The following is a 16,247-nucleotide window of genomic DNA, read 5'->3' on the forward strand; positions in this document are numbered from 1 at the left end:
AAACAAACATCCTATTAATCTCACCAGTAAGTCACAGGATTATTACGAAAGAATAATTCAAAATAGGTTTTATATTGGTAAGTTGAGGTTTTTTAATATGTAAATATTAAACATTATATTTCACCTAAGGATTAAAAAGTTATTTTAGTTGTATTGCCCCCTTTTTAAAACATTGCAGTTATTTGCAAAAAGGTGTAACAGTTGTCACATGTATACTTGGTTCTTACCGACTGACACGGCTTGACAGCACAGTCTCTCCGACCACACTGGTTGATATCGTTCCAGAAAGGACACGGCCTCTTCAGGTTTACCTATAGGATAATAACAGAAAAAGTTACAAGAGTAAGAATCTTGAGATTATTATTCAACAGGTGTTGAATTATGATGTGATAACCTGGTCATGCTATCAGCTGCAATTATTCTTTTTCTTCGCTTACAGGTTGCCAAGTTCCAGTGATCGTACCAATGTGTAACTTGTGTTAAGTAAACTGGTAGACTTGGTTAGAAACACACAGACTGGTACTAAACAGATCCTGAAGATGGGAACTAGGAGCCAAAGTAGCTCATATCATCACTGCTCAGCTGATACTTTTTTTAAGCCAGTAACAGGCAACTGTTGAACTCAGACGATAACTACATATTCCAATGATCAGATATTTTAAACCCTTTAAGTAGATATCTCAAGATAAAATATCAACAGTGACTAGTTAAAATAATACAGGTCAGAACAAAGTCACGCTTCTCAAAAAAATGTAGTTATTTTAATTAACTGGAGTCAAGCCAGTATTTTGGGAAAGTATGCATTGGCAATTTTGGTAACAGTATAATAGTTTCTGTTCTGAGTTCAAGTTAACCAACAAGTTTCTAAGTCCAGAGTGCAAAACTCAGTTGTTGAAATTGAAAGTATCCAATGGATGGTTTCAGAACCACACTGTTCACTCTTGTGAACTGAATTTTAAATAATGGCCACAATTTTGAAGTTCAGGAATTCCTAATAAAATACAATTACCCATTTAAACTTTAAGTATTCTTATACAAAAAAATTAAAAATAAAAATACCTTGTAATATCTAAAGTAGTCGCTTTCAAGAAGTTTTTGTAGTCTTGGGAAAAGCCTGTAGTTATTAAATCTATCAATGGTTTCAACATCACAGGTACAATCATCCAAGTAACCACTAACCTGTTACAAAGAAAATAAAACAATACATCAAAATACCTTAGTTGCAACAGGGTTCTTTTTCCTGACAAGGTTAGGACTCAAGCAACTCTTATCTTCCCTCCTCATGATTTTCTGAGATGAGACATGACAGTAATCTAACAATGCGATTGCTCTTGCTATACACCTACAAGAATGTGGTGCATACCTTTTGGAGGGTACACTGAGCTCATCACACACCCATGCACACACACACATAGGCAGAGTTGGTCCCCTGCAGCCACTTTGTAACCCTGCCCCAGACCTGACCAGGGGTCAGTATCTAACCCAAACCATGTCTTGGTCCCTGCTCCAGGAATCTGGACTTGAGAATAAGAAGAGATCTCTCTCCCTGCAGCTTGACCACTAAAGCAAATAAACTCAGACCATATTCCATCATGTGAACTGAGCAGCACATGAGCCAGTCAGCAAAAGAGAGGAAAGATTTTTAAAGATACACAGTGAAGCAGAGACAGGAAACAGAAAATATCTGATACATGGATTCCCTGGGGTTTTCCAGCTCCTACTTCCACCCAACTTCCTTGAAGCTCAGTTGCATTCCTATCCTTGGCCTTCCTGAGACTCCCATATTCCCAGGATTCAACTGTCTCTGTATTCCCTATTAAGTTTCCTACAGGATGTATAGGTAGGGGACATGCTTGGTGAACGTATAAAAAGAAGTGATACTGAATTTATAAGATAAACAGTAATTCATTATAAGGATTTACCAACTCTCAAATACTAGTCCATGACAGTTTATTTGTCCAGGTTTGAAATGGTGCTTAGAAATCACTTATCATTAGCAGCACAGAGATAGCAAATTGACCACTAAGCCAATTCTGATCTTCAAATGCTTAAAACTAATATCTTAATGGTAATTACGATCAGACAATGTTATCAGAAGTGAAACTAAGGGCATTATGCTAAGTGAAATTAGTCAGTCAGAGAAAGACAAATATCATATGACTGTACTCATATGAGGACTTTAAGATACAAAACAGATCAACAGAAGGGAAGGGAAGCAAAAATAATATAAAAACAGGGAGGGAGACAAAAATAAGAGACTCTTAAATATAGAGAACAAACAGGGTGTTGCTGGAGGGGTTGTGGGAGGGGGGATGGGCTAAATGGGTAAGGGGCTTAAGGAATCTACTCCTGAAATCATTGTTGCACCATGTGCTAACTTGGATGTAAATTATAAAAAATAAATAAGTTATAGAAAGTAAAAATTTAAAAAAAAGTGAAGCTAAAAGTCTTAGACGTTTGTTTGGCGCTGTGCAAACATCTAACAGAATTAATTTAACATTGCTAACATTGTAACATTGTAATAACAAATATATCATGATTTAAGAACAGTAACTAGATTTTTTTTTTTTTTTTTAATATAGAGCATGCTGTAGAAAAGAGATCCTTATCATACTTTGGTCTGCATACTTGCTTTACAAACTACTTTCGATTATATTTCAGAGAGACTTACTGTCAAAAAAATTTTTTTAATCTACTGGTAAGGAAGCAAATACTTTACTAAAATACTGAATGTAGGTGTTTTCCCGTTGGAATATGTAAAATCCTACCCTATTTTTAATTTTAGAATGTCACAAAACAGGAATGCAAAATTTTTACCTAAAAGTAAATACTTTTGGATGATGAGAGATAATACTTTGGATGATGACAGCAATATTTAAGAACAAAGATTTTGTCCCAATTTGTGTAGTCTTATTTGTTTTGGACTAATGCAGGTTCTAGAAATCTGATCTACATATTTTTTACTGCAATAACTACTTATTTCCATTTCATATGCAAATTTGTCCTTGTTTCCTGCTAAAAATTCTCTTGAGTATACAAAAATCTTCAGGTCCTAATTTGGGGTACCACAAAAGTGCTTTATTTTTAATTAAAAAAAATTTTTTTAATGTTTATTATTGAGAGACACAGAGAGACAGAGCATAAGCATGAGAGGGGCAGAGAAAAGGGGATACACAGACTCTGAAGCAGTCTCCAGGCTCCAGCTGTCAGCACAAAGCCCGACATGGGGGCTCGAACTCTCAAGCTGTGAGATCATGCCCTGAGTTGAAGTTGGACGCTTAACCGACTGAGCCATTCAGTCACCCAAAAACAGAAGTGCTTCTAATCTAGATGATTTGATTTTTCACCTCTTTCTTTTGAGCCTTAAAAGTAGAACTTCTAAGGACATAAAATAGCTACTTTTTCCTCTTGGATACAAATTATTACACAAAGAAATAACAGGCACAGAGACTACAAACGCCAAAGGGACACATGCCTGATAGGGACAGTAGGTCACAAAAAAGAAACAAGCACATTAAAAAAAAAAACAAAAAAAACAAAAACAAGAGAATGGTTTTGAAGCAATTACTTTTTCCCCTGAAATAATTCATTTTTAAGGTAAAAATCTATCTTTGAAACTCAAGTTCAGGCATCACCTCTTTTGGAAAGCTACCCCTGGGGTACCACTCATCCCCTGCTGAGTTAACTGTCTCCTATGTGCTCCCATGGCATTCCACATACTCCTACATAAGGATTACCTCACTCCTTTGAATTTATATAGTTCACTACCTCCCTCTAGAGTTTACAATCCTTGAGAGCAAATCACGTTTGTTCATTTTGTATTCCCAGTCTTCAGCACTGTACTTCTAGAAAGCACACACTAGATGCTCAATATTTATTTGTGAAGTGGATGTGTGAATGAATGAATGAATGGATGGATGCTGTCTACTGTCACTGTCATTCCCTGGAGACCAGCATCACAGTCTGATGATGACTAGGTTCCTCACATCATCTATGGTAGTGCTCTGTGCTCCAGACTACACAGGCCCAAGTGGTAGGAATGCACTCAGAGCAAGGGAAGCAAGCAGCGAAGGCAAATTACCCATCACATCCAACATTTTACCAATCTATACCTTAACTACAAAGGAAGCTAGAAGAAGCCACAAACCATAAAGGAATGCAAGGTGCATTCACAGCAGAGATGGCTTTGGCCCAGAGATCCCGAAGAGGGAAGACAGGACAATGGTAGATTGGAAACCCTCTGACCTTTACCTACGAAATTGAGCAGGAGGTATTTCCAACTACAACAAAAGGTAGCAGGGCAGCTAAGGAGGTAGGGCAGGGATGGAGGAATTTCAATAGATGGAGAAGGCCCAGCAAAGGAGAGGCAGGAAGATACTTGGAAACCAAAGCCATGTGACAGTTCAGATAAGCCTGCCAACAGGCAGAACCTGATCACTGGAAGAAAGGTTGGCAGGCATGATGCCAGGTCCAGTTCTACAAACTAGAGAACCAGGCATGTTACAGGAATAGAGTCTCAAGAAAAGATTAAGGAAGAAATGCAATTAACAGACCCAGGGCAGAATCTTGGAAAACAAAGCAGTCTTAGTACCTAAACCAAAAGATGGACATTGATCTGGAACAAGGATGACCTGATACTGTGAACTGTGTAGCAGCTTCAGGACGTGCTAAGGCTGCTTAAATAATTGTCACACTATCTCCTAACTGAAACAGATTCTGACCCTACCATAAGAATGTGAATTTTTTTTAATTCTTTTTTAAATTTTTATTTATTTTTGAGAGAGAGCAGGGGAGGGACAGAGACAGAGAGAGGGAGACAAAGAATCTGAAGCAGGCTGCAGGCTCTGAGCTGTCAGCACAGAGCCAGATGCAGGGCTCTAACTCACAAACCGTGAGATTACGACCTGAGCCGAAGTCGGACACTTAACTGACTGAGCCACCCAGGCACCCCAAGAATCTGAATTTTTTTTTAAAATGCACCCCGCGCTCCCTACCACACACATGCACAAAGTGACTGATGCACGCTAAAAATTGAAGCTCATTGATCCATGCTTTAGGTGATAATCAGCCGTGGGTACGGAGCCAAACTAATAGGTGGCAAATAGAAGGCCCTTGCGGAGGAATGTAGATATAAGGACCAGGGTAGGTCTGACATAATGTCACCCAGCTTAAAGTCCTAGTCTCTTACCAGTTGAAAAGCTTTTGAAGGCCCTTCTACTGCAAACTCCCAAGCACACAACAATCCCCTCCTATATACTCTGAAGAAGGAGGCAATATATAACAATGGTTAGCACGTAGGCCCTGGACTCAAGCCTTCTTGGGGTTGAATCCCATCTCTGCTACTTACCAATTTTAAACATACCCAAATTTTTTAACCTCTCTTAAGCCTTAGTTTCCCATGTGAACACAATATAGCAATACTAATAGTTCCAATCTCAAAGAGTTGATATCAAGATGAAATGACATAATATAAATGCCAATGTTAGTATTACCCTACCACTGCTTAAATGCTTCTGGTGAAAGTGGATGTACGATTACCCCAAAGCAACTCACATTTTTTTTTTTTTAATGGATAAGAAAAAAAAGGCCAAGTTTGCAGCTAAAATTTTCCAAAACTTTTACATCTGTCACCCCAATGGAACATAGATCTAGACAGCCAAAAGTTAGCTGCAGAGGTAGCCTCAATTACTTTCTCCATGGACTCTGACTGGTTTGGACCAAATACCAAAATATAAAAGGCAAGAGAAAAGAAAATAACATGGGCCTGCTTGTTCCCTATTTTCTGCTTACAGGTACTCTTTAATTTACAGTGAAAGACAAAAAAAAAAAAAAAAATTCTAAATAGTTTCCTTCTGTGCCAACAACTTCTAGTCCTACCAGACTATCATTTTTTTCCAAAGCACTTTGAGAATATATTCCTCATACTTGTATGAAATATGAAATGCCTTTTAAAAGTGCTCAAAGTGGGTTTTTTTGGCAAAGACCTTTAGTTGTATGTAATTTTAGAGTGTTCTGTGACCATTAAAAAGAACTTGAAAACTATTCATTGAAAAAAATTGATGGGGGTGTCCGGCTGGCTCAGTCAGAAGAGCTTGGAACTCTTGATCTCAGGGTCCTGAGTTCAAGCCCTATGTTGGGTGTAGAGATTACTTAAATTAATAAAACTCGATGACAGCATGGAGCCTGCTTAGGATTCTCTCTCTCCCTCTCTCTCTGCCCTCCCCAGCTCTCCAGCACACACTCTCTCTTGCTCTCTCTAAATAAACTTTTCAAAAGTTAAAAAAACAAAAAAAGAATGTTGACAGAGACACCTCTGTTAATGGAAACAAGGAAACACCAAAGATTCTATACTGGGTGGTTCCAAGGACACAGAATGCTACGAGCTATTTCTGCTTTAAAGCCTTAGTCTTTACAACTTTAAATTGTTGTTAAATAACCCAACGTATAGCAACCAATGAGACACATGCTTTGTTCCACATGCTTTGTTCACAAAGGCCTGGAAGGCAATAAGTACTCAGAGACAATGGACATCTCTCCAGTATAACCTGTTTCAAAGATCCCTCTAAGTTTCAATCCAGGCTTATTTCCACCTACCATGCAACATATTACCAAGTGTCTCTTCTGTGGCCTAGCCACTCTAACAAATAAAAACTATTTTTGAAATTGAGCTAAATAAGACACTAGACAGGTAAATCTGCTGAAATAGATGTAGGCAAGTGTATCTACAATGCACTCCAAATGAAAATAATCCATCTTGGGGCGCCTGGGTGGCTCAGTCGGTTAAGCGGCCGACTTCAGCTCAGGTCATGATCTCGCGGTTCGTGAGGGCTGTGAGTTCAAGCCCCACGTCGGGCTCTGTGCTGACAGCTCAGAGCCTGGAGCCTGTTTCAGATTCTGTGTCTCCCTCTCTCTGACCCTCCCCTGTTCATGCTCTGTCTCTCTGTGTCTCAAAAATAAATAAATGTTAAAAAAAAAAAATTTTTTTTTAAAAAAAGAAAATAATCCATCTTGAAATAGTCATTTTGGATGATCTGCACTATTCCCCTTTCATTAGCCTGATAGAGATTTACTACACTCATAAGTAAGTGGATCTGAGCGTTATTAGCACTAGCCATAATACGATTAATAAAACATTTGGACTACATGGGAGTTTTACAAACTCATTTCCAATTAATTTAAATGAAAAACATGTCCATACTGCCTCCATATCTGGGCTTCAATAGTTCTTCTGAGTTTACTTCTTAATCCTGGGATTCCACGCATTGAGACTAAAGTTCTGTTACATTCATTCTCTCTACTGGTGCATAATGGGGAAAAGGAAATAAGAAATTCTGTCAAAAGGAAAACAAGAAATCTTGTCTGAAGAATCTTCATTCATGGGGTGCCTGGGTGGCTCAGTCAGTTGAGCATCTGACTTCAGTTCAGGTCATGATACCACAGCTTGTGGGTTCGAGGCCCACATCAGACTCTGTGCTGACAGCTCAGAGCCGGGAGCCTGCTTCAGATTCTGTCTCTCCCTCTCTCAAAAATAAATAAACATTAAAAAAAAATTTTGTAAGAATCTTCACTTACTTGAAGCTCATACCTATTACAACAAATACAAATATTATTTTGGTTTAAAGAAAGGGTAGGTCATGATCATGGGGTTCTTTACACGAACTGTTACAGGCTTGTATACCAAAAGGGGAGGAAAAGGCCAATTTTCTGTGCAAAAATGAAAAAAAAATTTAAATAGAATGATAAAATAAAAAGTGGGAAGCTGTATATAAGGAAGATTTACAAGTCTAAGGCAATCTATCACTTATTTGCAGCAACTAACACAGAAGCACTGCTATCAAAAGAACTTACAACATACAGCGAAAATGGTTTTAGTAGGATTTGATGTCAACAGGCATATGTAGTAACTGACTAACTTTAAAGATTCATTTGGAGCTATCCACCCATCTGAAAGATGAATTCCAGAAAAACATGCAAATGGCCCACTCAGCAGAAAATGGAAAGAATATATTCCTGCTAGCATAGTGCTAACATCCTGTATTATAACTTGCCTAATACTTGCTAAGCACCCATTATGTACCAGGCTCAGTACTCTGGAGTATCAAGAAATGGGACTACATTTTTAAATTTTTAGTTTATTTTTTGATCTCTTAAAACTCGTTCACAGTAGGCTTCCATGAATGTTTATTAAATTTAATCTGATTATTTGTAGAGCTCTGCACATTTTACTTCAATGGCTTTCTAAGGCTAAAGAACCACATGTTGCTTTGGCTCAAATTAGAGCTGATATTCTGTTAACTGAACCCCTATACCAGGCCCCCATGCAAGAGGGTAATGAGGGATGATGATGCGTAATTCAAAGTAGAAGTGGTGCGAGAGAGTGGCAACAGACAGGGAGAAAAAGTCTATTAACAAAACAGATTCAACAGAACTTTGCAGCTAATTGGGTATGGCAAAGAGAATGAGAGATTTTAACTTGAAATATTTTTTTGAACAGGGTTTTGTGTTTTTTGTTGTTGTTGTTTTTGTTTTATTTACCTATTTCGACAGAGAGAGAGAGAGAGAGAGAGAGAGTGAGAACAAACAGGGGATGGGCAGAGAAAATCTTTTTTTTTTTTTTAATGTTCATTTATTTTTGAGAGAGAGAGAGGGAGGCAGAGAGAGGGACCCAGGATCCAAAGCAGGCTCCGTGCTGACAGCAGAGTGTCCGATGCAGGGCTTGAACTGGTAAACCTCAAGATCATGACCTGAGCCGAAGTCGGATGCTTAAACTTCTGAGCCACCCAGGTGCCCCAGAAAAGAGAGAATCTTAAGCAGGCTCCACACTAAGCTGTCAACCTGAAGCCTGACTCGGGGCTGGAAGCCACAAACCATGAGATCATGACCTGGGCCCAAAGCAGGAGTCCCCTGCTTAAATAACTGAGACACCCAGATGCCCCTTTAACTTGTATTTCTAAACGTTAGGTCAACATTTAGTTTTTGATTTAGTGTCTAGCAATATTTACTGACTTGTTTGTTTGTTTTAAGATTTTACTTTGTAAGTAATCTCTACAACCAACATGGGGCTCCAACTTACAACTCTAAGATCAAGAGTCACATGTTCTACTGACGGAATCAGCCATGCACCCCTGCTAACTTGTTGTTTTTTTAATGTTTATTTATTTTTGAGAGTGAGACCACAGAACAGGGCAGGGGCAGAGAGGGAGACATAGGATCTGAAGCAGGATCTGCACTGTCAGCACAGAGCCCTATGTGGGCTCGAACTCAGGAACTGTGATGTCATGACCTGAGCTGAAGTTGAATGCTTAACTAAGCCCCCCAGGCACCCCTTCTCACTTGTTTTTTTAAAATGCTTAGGATCTCTGCCTCTCCCCAATCTCCAAAGAACTTTATTCACTAACTTGTATCACACCATAGTTATCTCTATATTCCAAACACTCAGGTCAACATACACACTGTGTATAAATGTTTGTTGAATGAATAATTTCCACCATTCATCTCCCCTTATCTTTTCTTCCACCATTTATTTCCTTTATTTCTGTGTGTGTGTGTGTCTCATTTCCATTCACATCTATATGCTTGTCTCCAAATTTCTCTTCATATCTGTTATTGCTTGTTCCCTCTCCCCATTTCCCACCTTACCCCTATCTCTTCCATTACTGACCATAGTAGAACTAAAATGCATTCTTTTTCAGTCTATTGAACTGAAATTGATGGTCTCTGTTCTTAAGTTGATTTAAATAGATCATTTTTAATTTTTCTTAAATTTGTTTTTTACTATGGGACCCTCAATTTATTATTTTTTAAAGTTGATTCTAAAAAAAAAAACAAAAACCTGTCACTTTTGTTCTAAATGGAAAAGAAAGGGATCTAACAGATTTTTGTGTTGGGGAGTATTCAAATCTTGAAAATGTTACAAAACGGGGGGGGGGGGGGAGCTTAAATACTAATCAGAAGGAAAAAAGTGTAAAAAATGTAAAACTCCCCAATTTTAAACAGATATCTAAAAAGGTTATTGGAGAGGAAAGTGAAAGTTGAAAGCTCAACATGTACTTTTATTCCATTATCTAAAACTCTAGACTATAGTTGAAAATGTTATATTGGACATCTTCTTTCAACACTAAATACCTTATTTTGAAGTCTCTTATTTCTACTTTATTTTTAAATATTTACACTTTGTGTTATGTTATATTTGTAACCTGAAGAAAAATGAACCTTCTTCCTTTTAAGTACTTGACTGTATGCAGTTTGCAACATAAAGGAGCTTTTCCATCTTAGTTGGAAAGCAGCAATTTCCTTTTAACCTCTTACTCATAGCCAGATAACACCTCAACTCCCAAATCATTCAGCAAAACGACAGGATGCAAGAATATAAAAGTGAAAGAGACAGTTCTTCCTCCCATAATATGTAAAGCTGTTTCTTTCCTCTGTGAAAGAGTAGCATTGTCCCTACACAAATGTTATTTCTGATAAAAAAAAAATAGTAAAATCCACTTAAAAGGAAAAATTTGGATTGCCTACCTCAATTTTGTATAAAATGTAATTTTTATCAACAGAAGCCAACCAAAACGTGACTTTAAGAGTAATTGTATTAAAATATAGGATCACGTAGACCAGAAAACCTCTAGATTTCTTTAATTTTTTTTTTTTTTTCCTCAAGGAACCCACATCTCATGATCATAATAAGCTTGTAATCAAACTTGTGCGCTGAGGGGTAAGGCTCATCCTCCCAATTCAGACCAGCCAAATGGGTGTCACGGTAAGAGAATCTCATTACATTTAGTAAATAGAAAGGACACACAGGGCGAGGAGGCACTGCAAGCCGCGGCCTCAAAAACACAAGGCAGATGGGCTTAGAAACAGGAAAGCCTCACGAAACGATTCTCCTGCCTGACAACGACATCTGAAAGTAGCCTCCCCCACCCTACAAAGGCGTACCCTGCCCAGGAAGGATGGCGAAGGCACCTAGCATGAACACATCGTACGCAGTTCCAGGTCAAGTTAGAAGTTAGGAAGACCCAGGTTCCGCGAAAATAACAAATACTGAGTGAGCGTGCACAGTGTGCACGCCCTCCCCGGGCAGGGAAGACCAACAAAGATGTATAAACCAACTCGGTAAAATCATACAGCATACACCCACACCTCTCCCCCCACAACGGATCCGAAGCGCCGGAGGGCACGCTGACGTCCAGGCTGTGGTGGGAGACCTGTACAGACCACGCCAGGCAAGCCGCAGAGGGCTGAGCCCGGCCAGGGAGCAGAAGCGCAGGGGGCCCATCCCGGCGGGTGGAGACGCAGAGGCACTCCTAGCCCCTCACCTGCCGGGGTGCGCGGGACAGAGCGCAGGGCGGAGGCGGGAAGCACCGGGAGCGGCCGCGCGGCCGCGCACAACCCTCACCTGGCAGAAGCACCTTTGCGCCGCCGTCTCCGGGGGCTGCTGCCCACCGCGACCCGAGCCGAGCAGCCACACGGCCCCCACGAGGCCGATCAGGAAGCCCCAGCGGCGGCCCATAGCCGCTCTGGCCGCTCGTCGCCCGGCCCCTCCCGGTCCCAGCACTCGGGCGCAGGCCGCGCGTCCGCTGATGAAGCCCGCGCGGGCCGGCCCCCGGCGACGCCCCACCTCCCGGCCGCCTCCCAGGCCCGCCCTCGGCTCTCCCGCCTCTCAGCGGCCGCCACCTCCCGGCTGAGCCTGCGGACGTGCCAAGGCGCCCGCTCCGGCCGCCCGGGGCCTCGGGTCGGCTTCCTTCCCCGCGCGTGAGGCTGACGCACGAGCCCGCTTCCCGGCTCGGCCCCGCCCGGAGCACCGCGCCCGTCCCCGGCCCCCAACGCCCGGTGCCTGGAGCCTGGCCCCGGCGCGCCCGCCGCAACCCCAGCGCGGGCGTTGGGGGTCCTTCCCGCCGCCACCGCGCGAGCGAGCGAGCGAGCGAGCGAGAAACCCAAGGGGTCTGGGTCTCCCCGCAGGGCCCGCCCCACCCCGCGCAGTCCCGGCCAATCCTTCGGTCTTTCCAGACGAGGAAGTCAAACCGTACCAATTACGCATCCACAGTGTCCCTGACAGTCTTAAAGCTGAAAGGGATTATGAGTGATAACCTAGACCAGGGCTGCATAATAGTTTCTAGTCGTCACATCGAAAGAGCAAAAAGAAACAGGTGAAGTTCATTTTAATAATCTATTTTATTCAACCCAATATGTGCAAAACATTTCAAAATACACTCAATATTAAATTATCCATATTTTATGTGTTGTTTTTGAAATCTGGTGTACATTTTATGCAAACTAGCCACATTTCGTAGTCAAATGTAGCGAGTGGCTACGTAGTCAAATGTAGCGACTGTATCCGTCAGCACAGGTGGAAACTACCCTCTCATTTCATTGGAGGAAACAGGTCCAGAGTGAGGCGATGATGTGAGAGCAAGGGGCGAGCTGGATAGTGAGAGAGCCATGTCCTATAAATCCTAGCCATGGGTCTAGTCTAAAAGCCCCCCCCACCCCAGGAGAAATTTTCATGGTGAAACTGGAAAGCTTCCCAACACCTTACACATTAAAATTTCAAATTAAAAATTTTTTGGTATGTCATTTTTTAAAAGCCACCATTTAATGAAGTAGCTTAGGATATGGTAGGCCCCAAATAGGTTTTACTTCTGTTTTCTAGCTGAGAAAAATAAGCGTAGAAAGTTTATATATGTTACTCAAAGTCACATGGTATGATAGAGATGAGACTCAAACTCAGATTATTTCTTACTTCAATGCCCATAACCTATGGTCTGTCCATCACTCATTAATCCAATCTCCCTCTTTACCTAGGAAGTTTGTTTTCATCAGACCTGTGTACGGATGTATTTATCTCTCCAGGGCCCAACCCAGCTCACTCATTCCCTCTTCTATGTGGTCTTCTTGGTTTCCTCTTCACCCATTTCCAGTCTCTAAATGAGTTTTGATTCAATAAACTTACTCTATGCCAGACTGAGCTTGACATTACAGATATGAAGATACAGAAGGCCCAATCCCTGCACATGGAGAGACACCCCATGGAACTTAGCAGGTGATCTTTGATGACATTTCTACTTCATGTTTCTACAACTGAATCGTAATCTCTTTAAACTCCTTAAGCAGGGATTATGTCACAAACATACCTGTGACTCTCAATACCTTAACAAAGCTTCTCTTTGCAAGTGTTTGTAAAATGAACGAATGTTTTATATTATATATATTATATATATTAATGTATATAATATATATTAATACTGGCTACAGTTATTAATATCTGAAGATATCAAAATATCTATCAAAAATAAGAGACATAATATGAAAATGGAAAAACTAAACAATAAAGCCTAAAACTGCAGAAGGAAGCAATCTGAACATGAATCAGCTCCGGATTTCACCCTGATGCAATAAGCCTGTAATTTGGGAGAGCTTAAAACTGTCAATGTTCTCAGGATGAAAGCTTCCATTCCTAAGATTTGAACTCTTGCCCACAACAAATTTAGCAAACTTGTAATCAGAAACAATCACCATATAAGACTTTTTTATTTTATTGTTTTTTCAGCTTTATTGAGGTATAATTGACTAATAAAATTTTAAATGTATGTCATAATGATTTGGTATACAGATAACATTGTGAAAGGATCCCCCCATCAAGTCCATTAACACATCCATCATCTCACATATTTACCCTTTCTTCCTTCTTGGTGAGAACATTTAAGTTCAACTCCCTTAGCAAATTTCAATTTTACAATACAGTGTTTCCAACGATAGGCACCATATTATACATTAGATCCTCAGAGTTTATTCATCTTATAATATTAGAAGCTTTATACCCTTTTACCAAGGTCTCCCTATTTTTCTTTTTTTAATTTCACATATAGGTGAAACCATGCATTTGTCTTTCTCTGTCTGGTTTATTTCACTTAGCATGATGCCCTCAAGGCCTATCCATGTTGTAGCAAACAGCAGGGTTTCCTTCTTTCTCATAGCTGAATAATAACCCATTGTATATGTATACCACACCCCCTTTATCCATGTAGCCATTGTTGGGCACTTAGGTTGTTTCCAAACTTTGGCAATTGGGAATAGGCGACATCAAACATGGGAGTGCAGACACCTTTTCAAGATAATGGTTTCATATACACCCAGAAGTGGGATTGCTGGATTTTGCTTTATTATGTTGATAATTATCATTTTTCCTTTCAGATTTGTAAGGGGCTTTAGAATGTGCAAAATACAGTTTTGTGCACCTGATGTAACTACACTGACACTTCCCTAAGAATCCTTCAATTTGGTCCTTTGTGTGAGTTCAGTTTTTCCACTCTGCCTTCTCTGGCAGTCATCTCACCTGTGTTAGGGCCTAGGCAATAACTCATTAGTCATTCAGGAACTATTAAGGAGCACCCACAGGGTACATAGTTCAACCTTTGCTTTCCAAAAGTCCAGCCTCCAATTTATTATACCTTAGCTAAACAACATTAAATTTTTTACAGATGAACAAGGCCATCTAGTTATTCTAATACTAGTGATTATAACAACAACATAACTTAGATTTAGTGTACACAGCATTTCTTGATGGAATTCTGATTACTATGTAAACAACAGCTGTTATTATTATTTTTAATGACCAAAGCAGGAAATGGCTTGAGCCCAATTTCTCAAAATGGGGCATGGAGATTTACGTAGGGAGCTTCTCGGTACCTAAACATTTTCTGGCACTGAGTAGGCTAGAAGGAACTAATTTAAAGAGAAAAATTTGGTCAAGGAAAAGGAGTATTATGACACTCAAGAGGAAAAAAGGCTAAGTAAAAACCTAAAGGTTTTATTAGATCTATTTATCTAATATTCGTTGACTATAAATGTGCACATGGTACATTGCTAGAATTTTCTCTCAAGATGCTTGAGATTATTTGAGCTGGGGGAGAAATACCACCTAAGCTCTATCTTCACCTCCTCTCCCTCATATTCCTGGAAGAACAAGCTACATATAGTAGAAACTGATAAGTTCCCATTTATACCTTACCCCACTGTGCGGCCTGATTTCCAACTCTACCTTTCTACTCCTCTATAGCTGACCTTGTTACGGCCAAATTAATTCCCATTTTCATGAGATCATGAAATCTCTGCTGCATTTTGCCAATGCTGATTTCTCCTTCCTTCGATTCTACTTTCTATGTACCAAACACTCCAGATTCTCCTTACACATTTCTTTTTTAAAAGCATGTTTATTTATTTTGAGAGAGAGAGAGACAGAGAGAGAGAGAGCGCACAAAGAGAGAATCCCAAGCAGGCTCCATGCTGTCAGCACAGAGCCCAATACGGGCTTGATCCCATGAACCATGAGATCATGACGTGAGCTGAAATCAAAAGTCAGATGCTTAACCGACTGAGCCACCCAGGCACCCCTCCCTCCTTATACTTTTCTAATATTATTTAACTGTCTCCTTCGTGGGCTTTCCCCCAGCCCACCTCTAAGATGTGAGTGTTCCCCAGGATTCTATTCTCTGTCCAGTCCTCTTCTTCTACACTCGCCCCTGGAGAAACTTGACCAGTCTCATGATTTTAAATACCTCCTCCCTGCCAATGACTCTCAGATCTATTTTTCCACTTCAGATCTCTCCCTTGAGCTTCAAAATCCAACTGCCTATTGGACACAACCATCTGCTTTTCTTAGAACTGTTTGGTCACACCACCATCCATATCTAGACACCTAGAAAGTAGGAAGCCACCCTCAGTTTCTCCCACTTTTTCACCAATGAATAGATCGGTTGATCTATTGATCAACCAAGTTTGCCAGTTCTTTCTTCAATTTAGTCCCTCCTCTTCATCTTTATGACCAAGGACTTAGTTTCAGCCCTTATTGTCACTCACCTGATTTATTGTCACAGTTTCCTAAATGATCATTCAGCCTCTAGGCTTGCACCTATTCCAAACAGCCTCCATGCTAGCCTAGTTTCTCAAAAATAGCAATCTGGAGCACCTGGGTGGCTCAGTCAGTTAAGCATCTGACTTAGGCTCAGGTCATGATCTCGCAGTTCGTGAGTTCGAGCCCTGCGTCAGGCTCTGTGCTGACAGCTCAGAGCCTGGATCCTGCTTCAGATTGTGTGTCTCCCTCTCTCTCTTCCCCTCCCCAGGTTGCTCTGTCTCTCTCTCAATAAATAAATAAGTAAATAACTAACTAAATATTTAAAAAATAGAAATCTGACCATGTCACACCTCTGTTTAAAATCTTCAATGCTCCCAACTATCTGAGGACTCAAATT

General features: G+C 40.5%; 1 protein-coding gene across 1 annotated transcript in view; it reads right to left on the reverse strand.

Moving 5' to 3' along the window:
• Positions 1–11,665, reverse strand: part of ERO1A (endoplasmic reticulum oxidoreductase 1 alpha) — a 43,901-nt gene extending 32,236 nt beyond the window's left edge. Inside the window, exons 1-3 of the mRNA XM_007097610.3 lie at positions 11,396–11,665; positions 1,060–1,179; positions 228–311 (exon numbers count right to left, since the gene is read on the reverse strand). Coding sequence (XP_007097672.2) covers positions 228–311; positions 1,060–1,179; positions 11,396–11,509 — 318 coding nt within the window. The 5' untranslated portion in view covers positions 11,510–11,665. The remainder of the gene's footprint in view (positions 1–227; positions 312–1,059; positions 1,180–11,395) is intronic.
• Positions 11,666–16,247: the final 4,582 nt, after the last annotated feature.

The sequence above is a fragment of the Panthera tigris genome, chromosome B3, assembly GCF_018350195.1.
Source record: "Panthera tigris isolate Pti1 chromosome B3, P.tigris_Pti1_mat1.1, whole genome shotgun sequence".
Taxonomy (NCBI): Eukaryota; Metazoa; Chordata; class Mammalia; order Carnivora; family Felidae; genus Panthera; species Panthera tigris.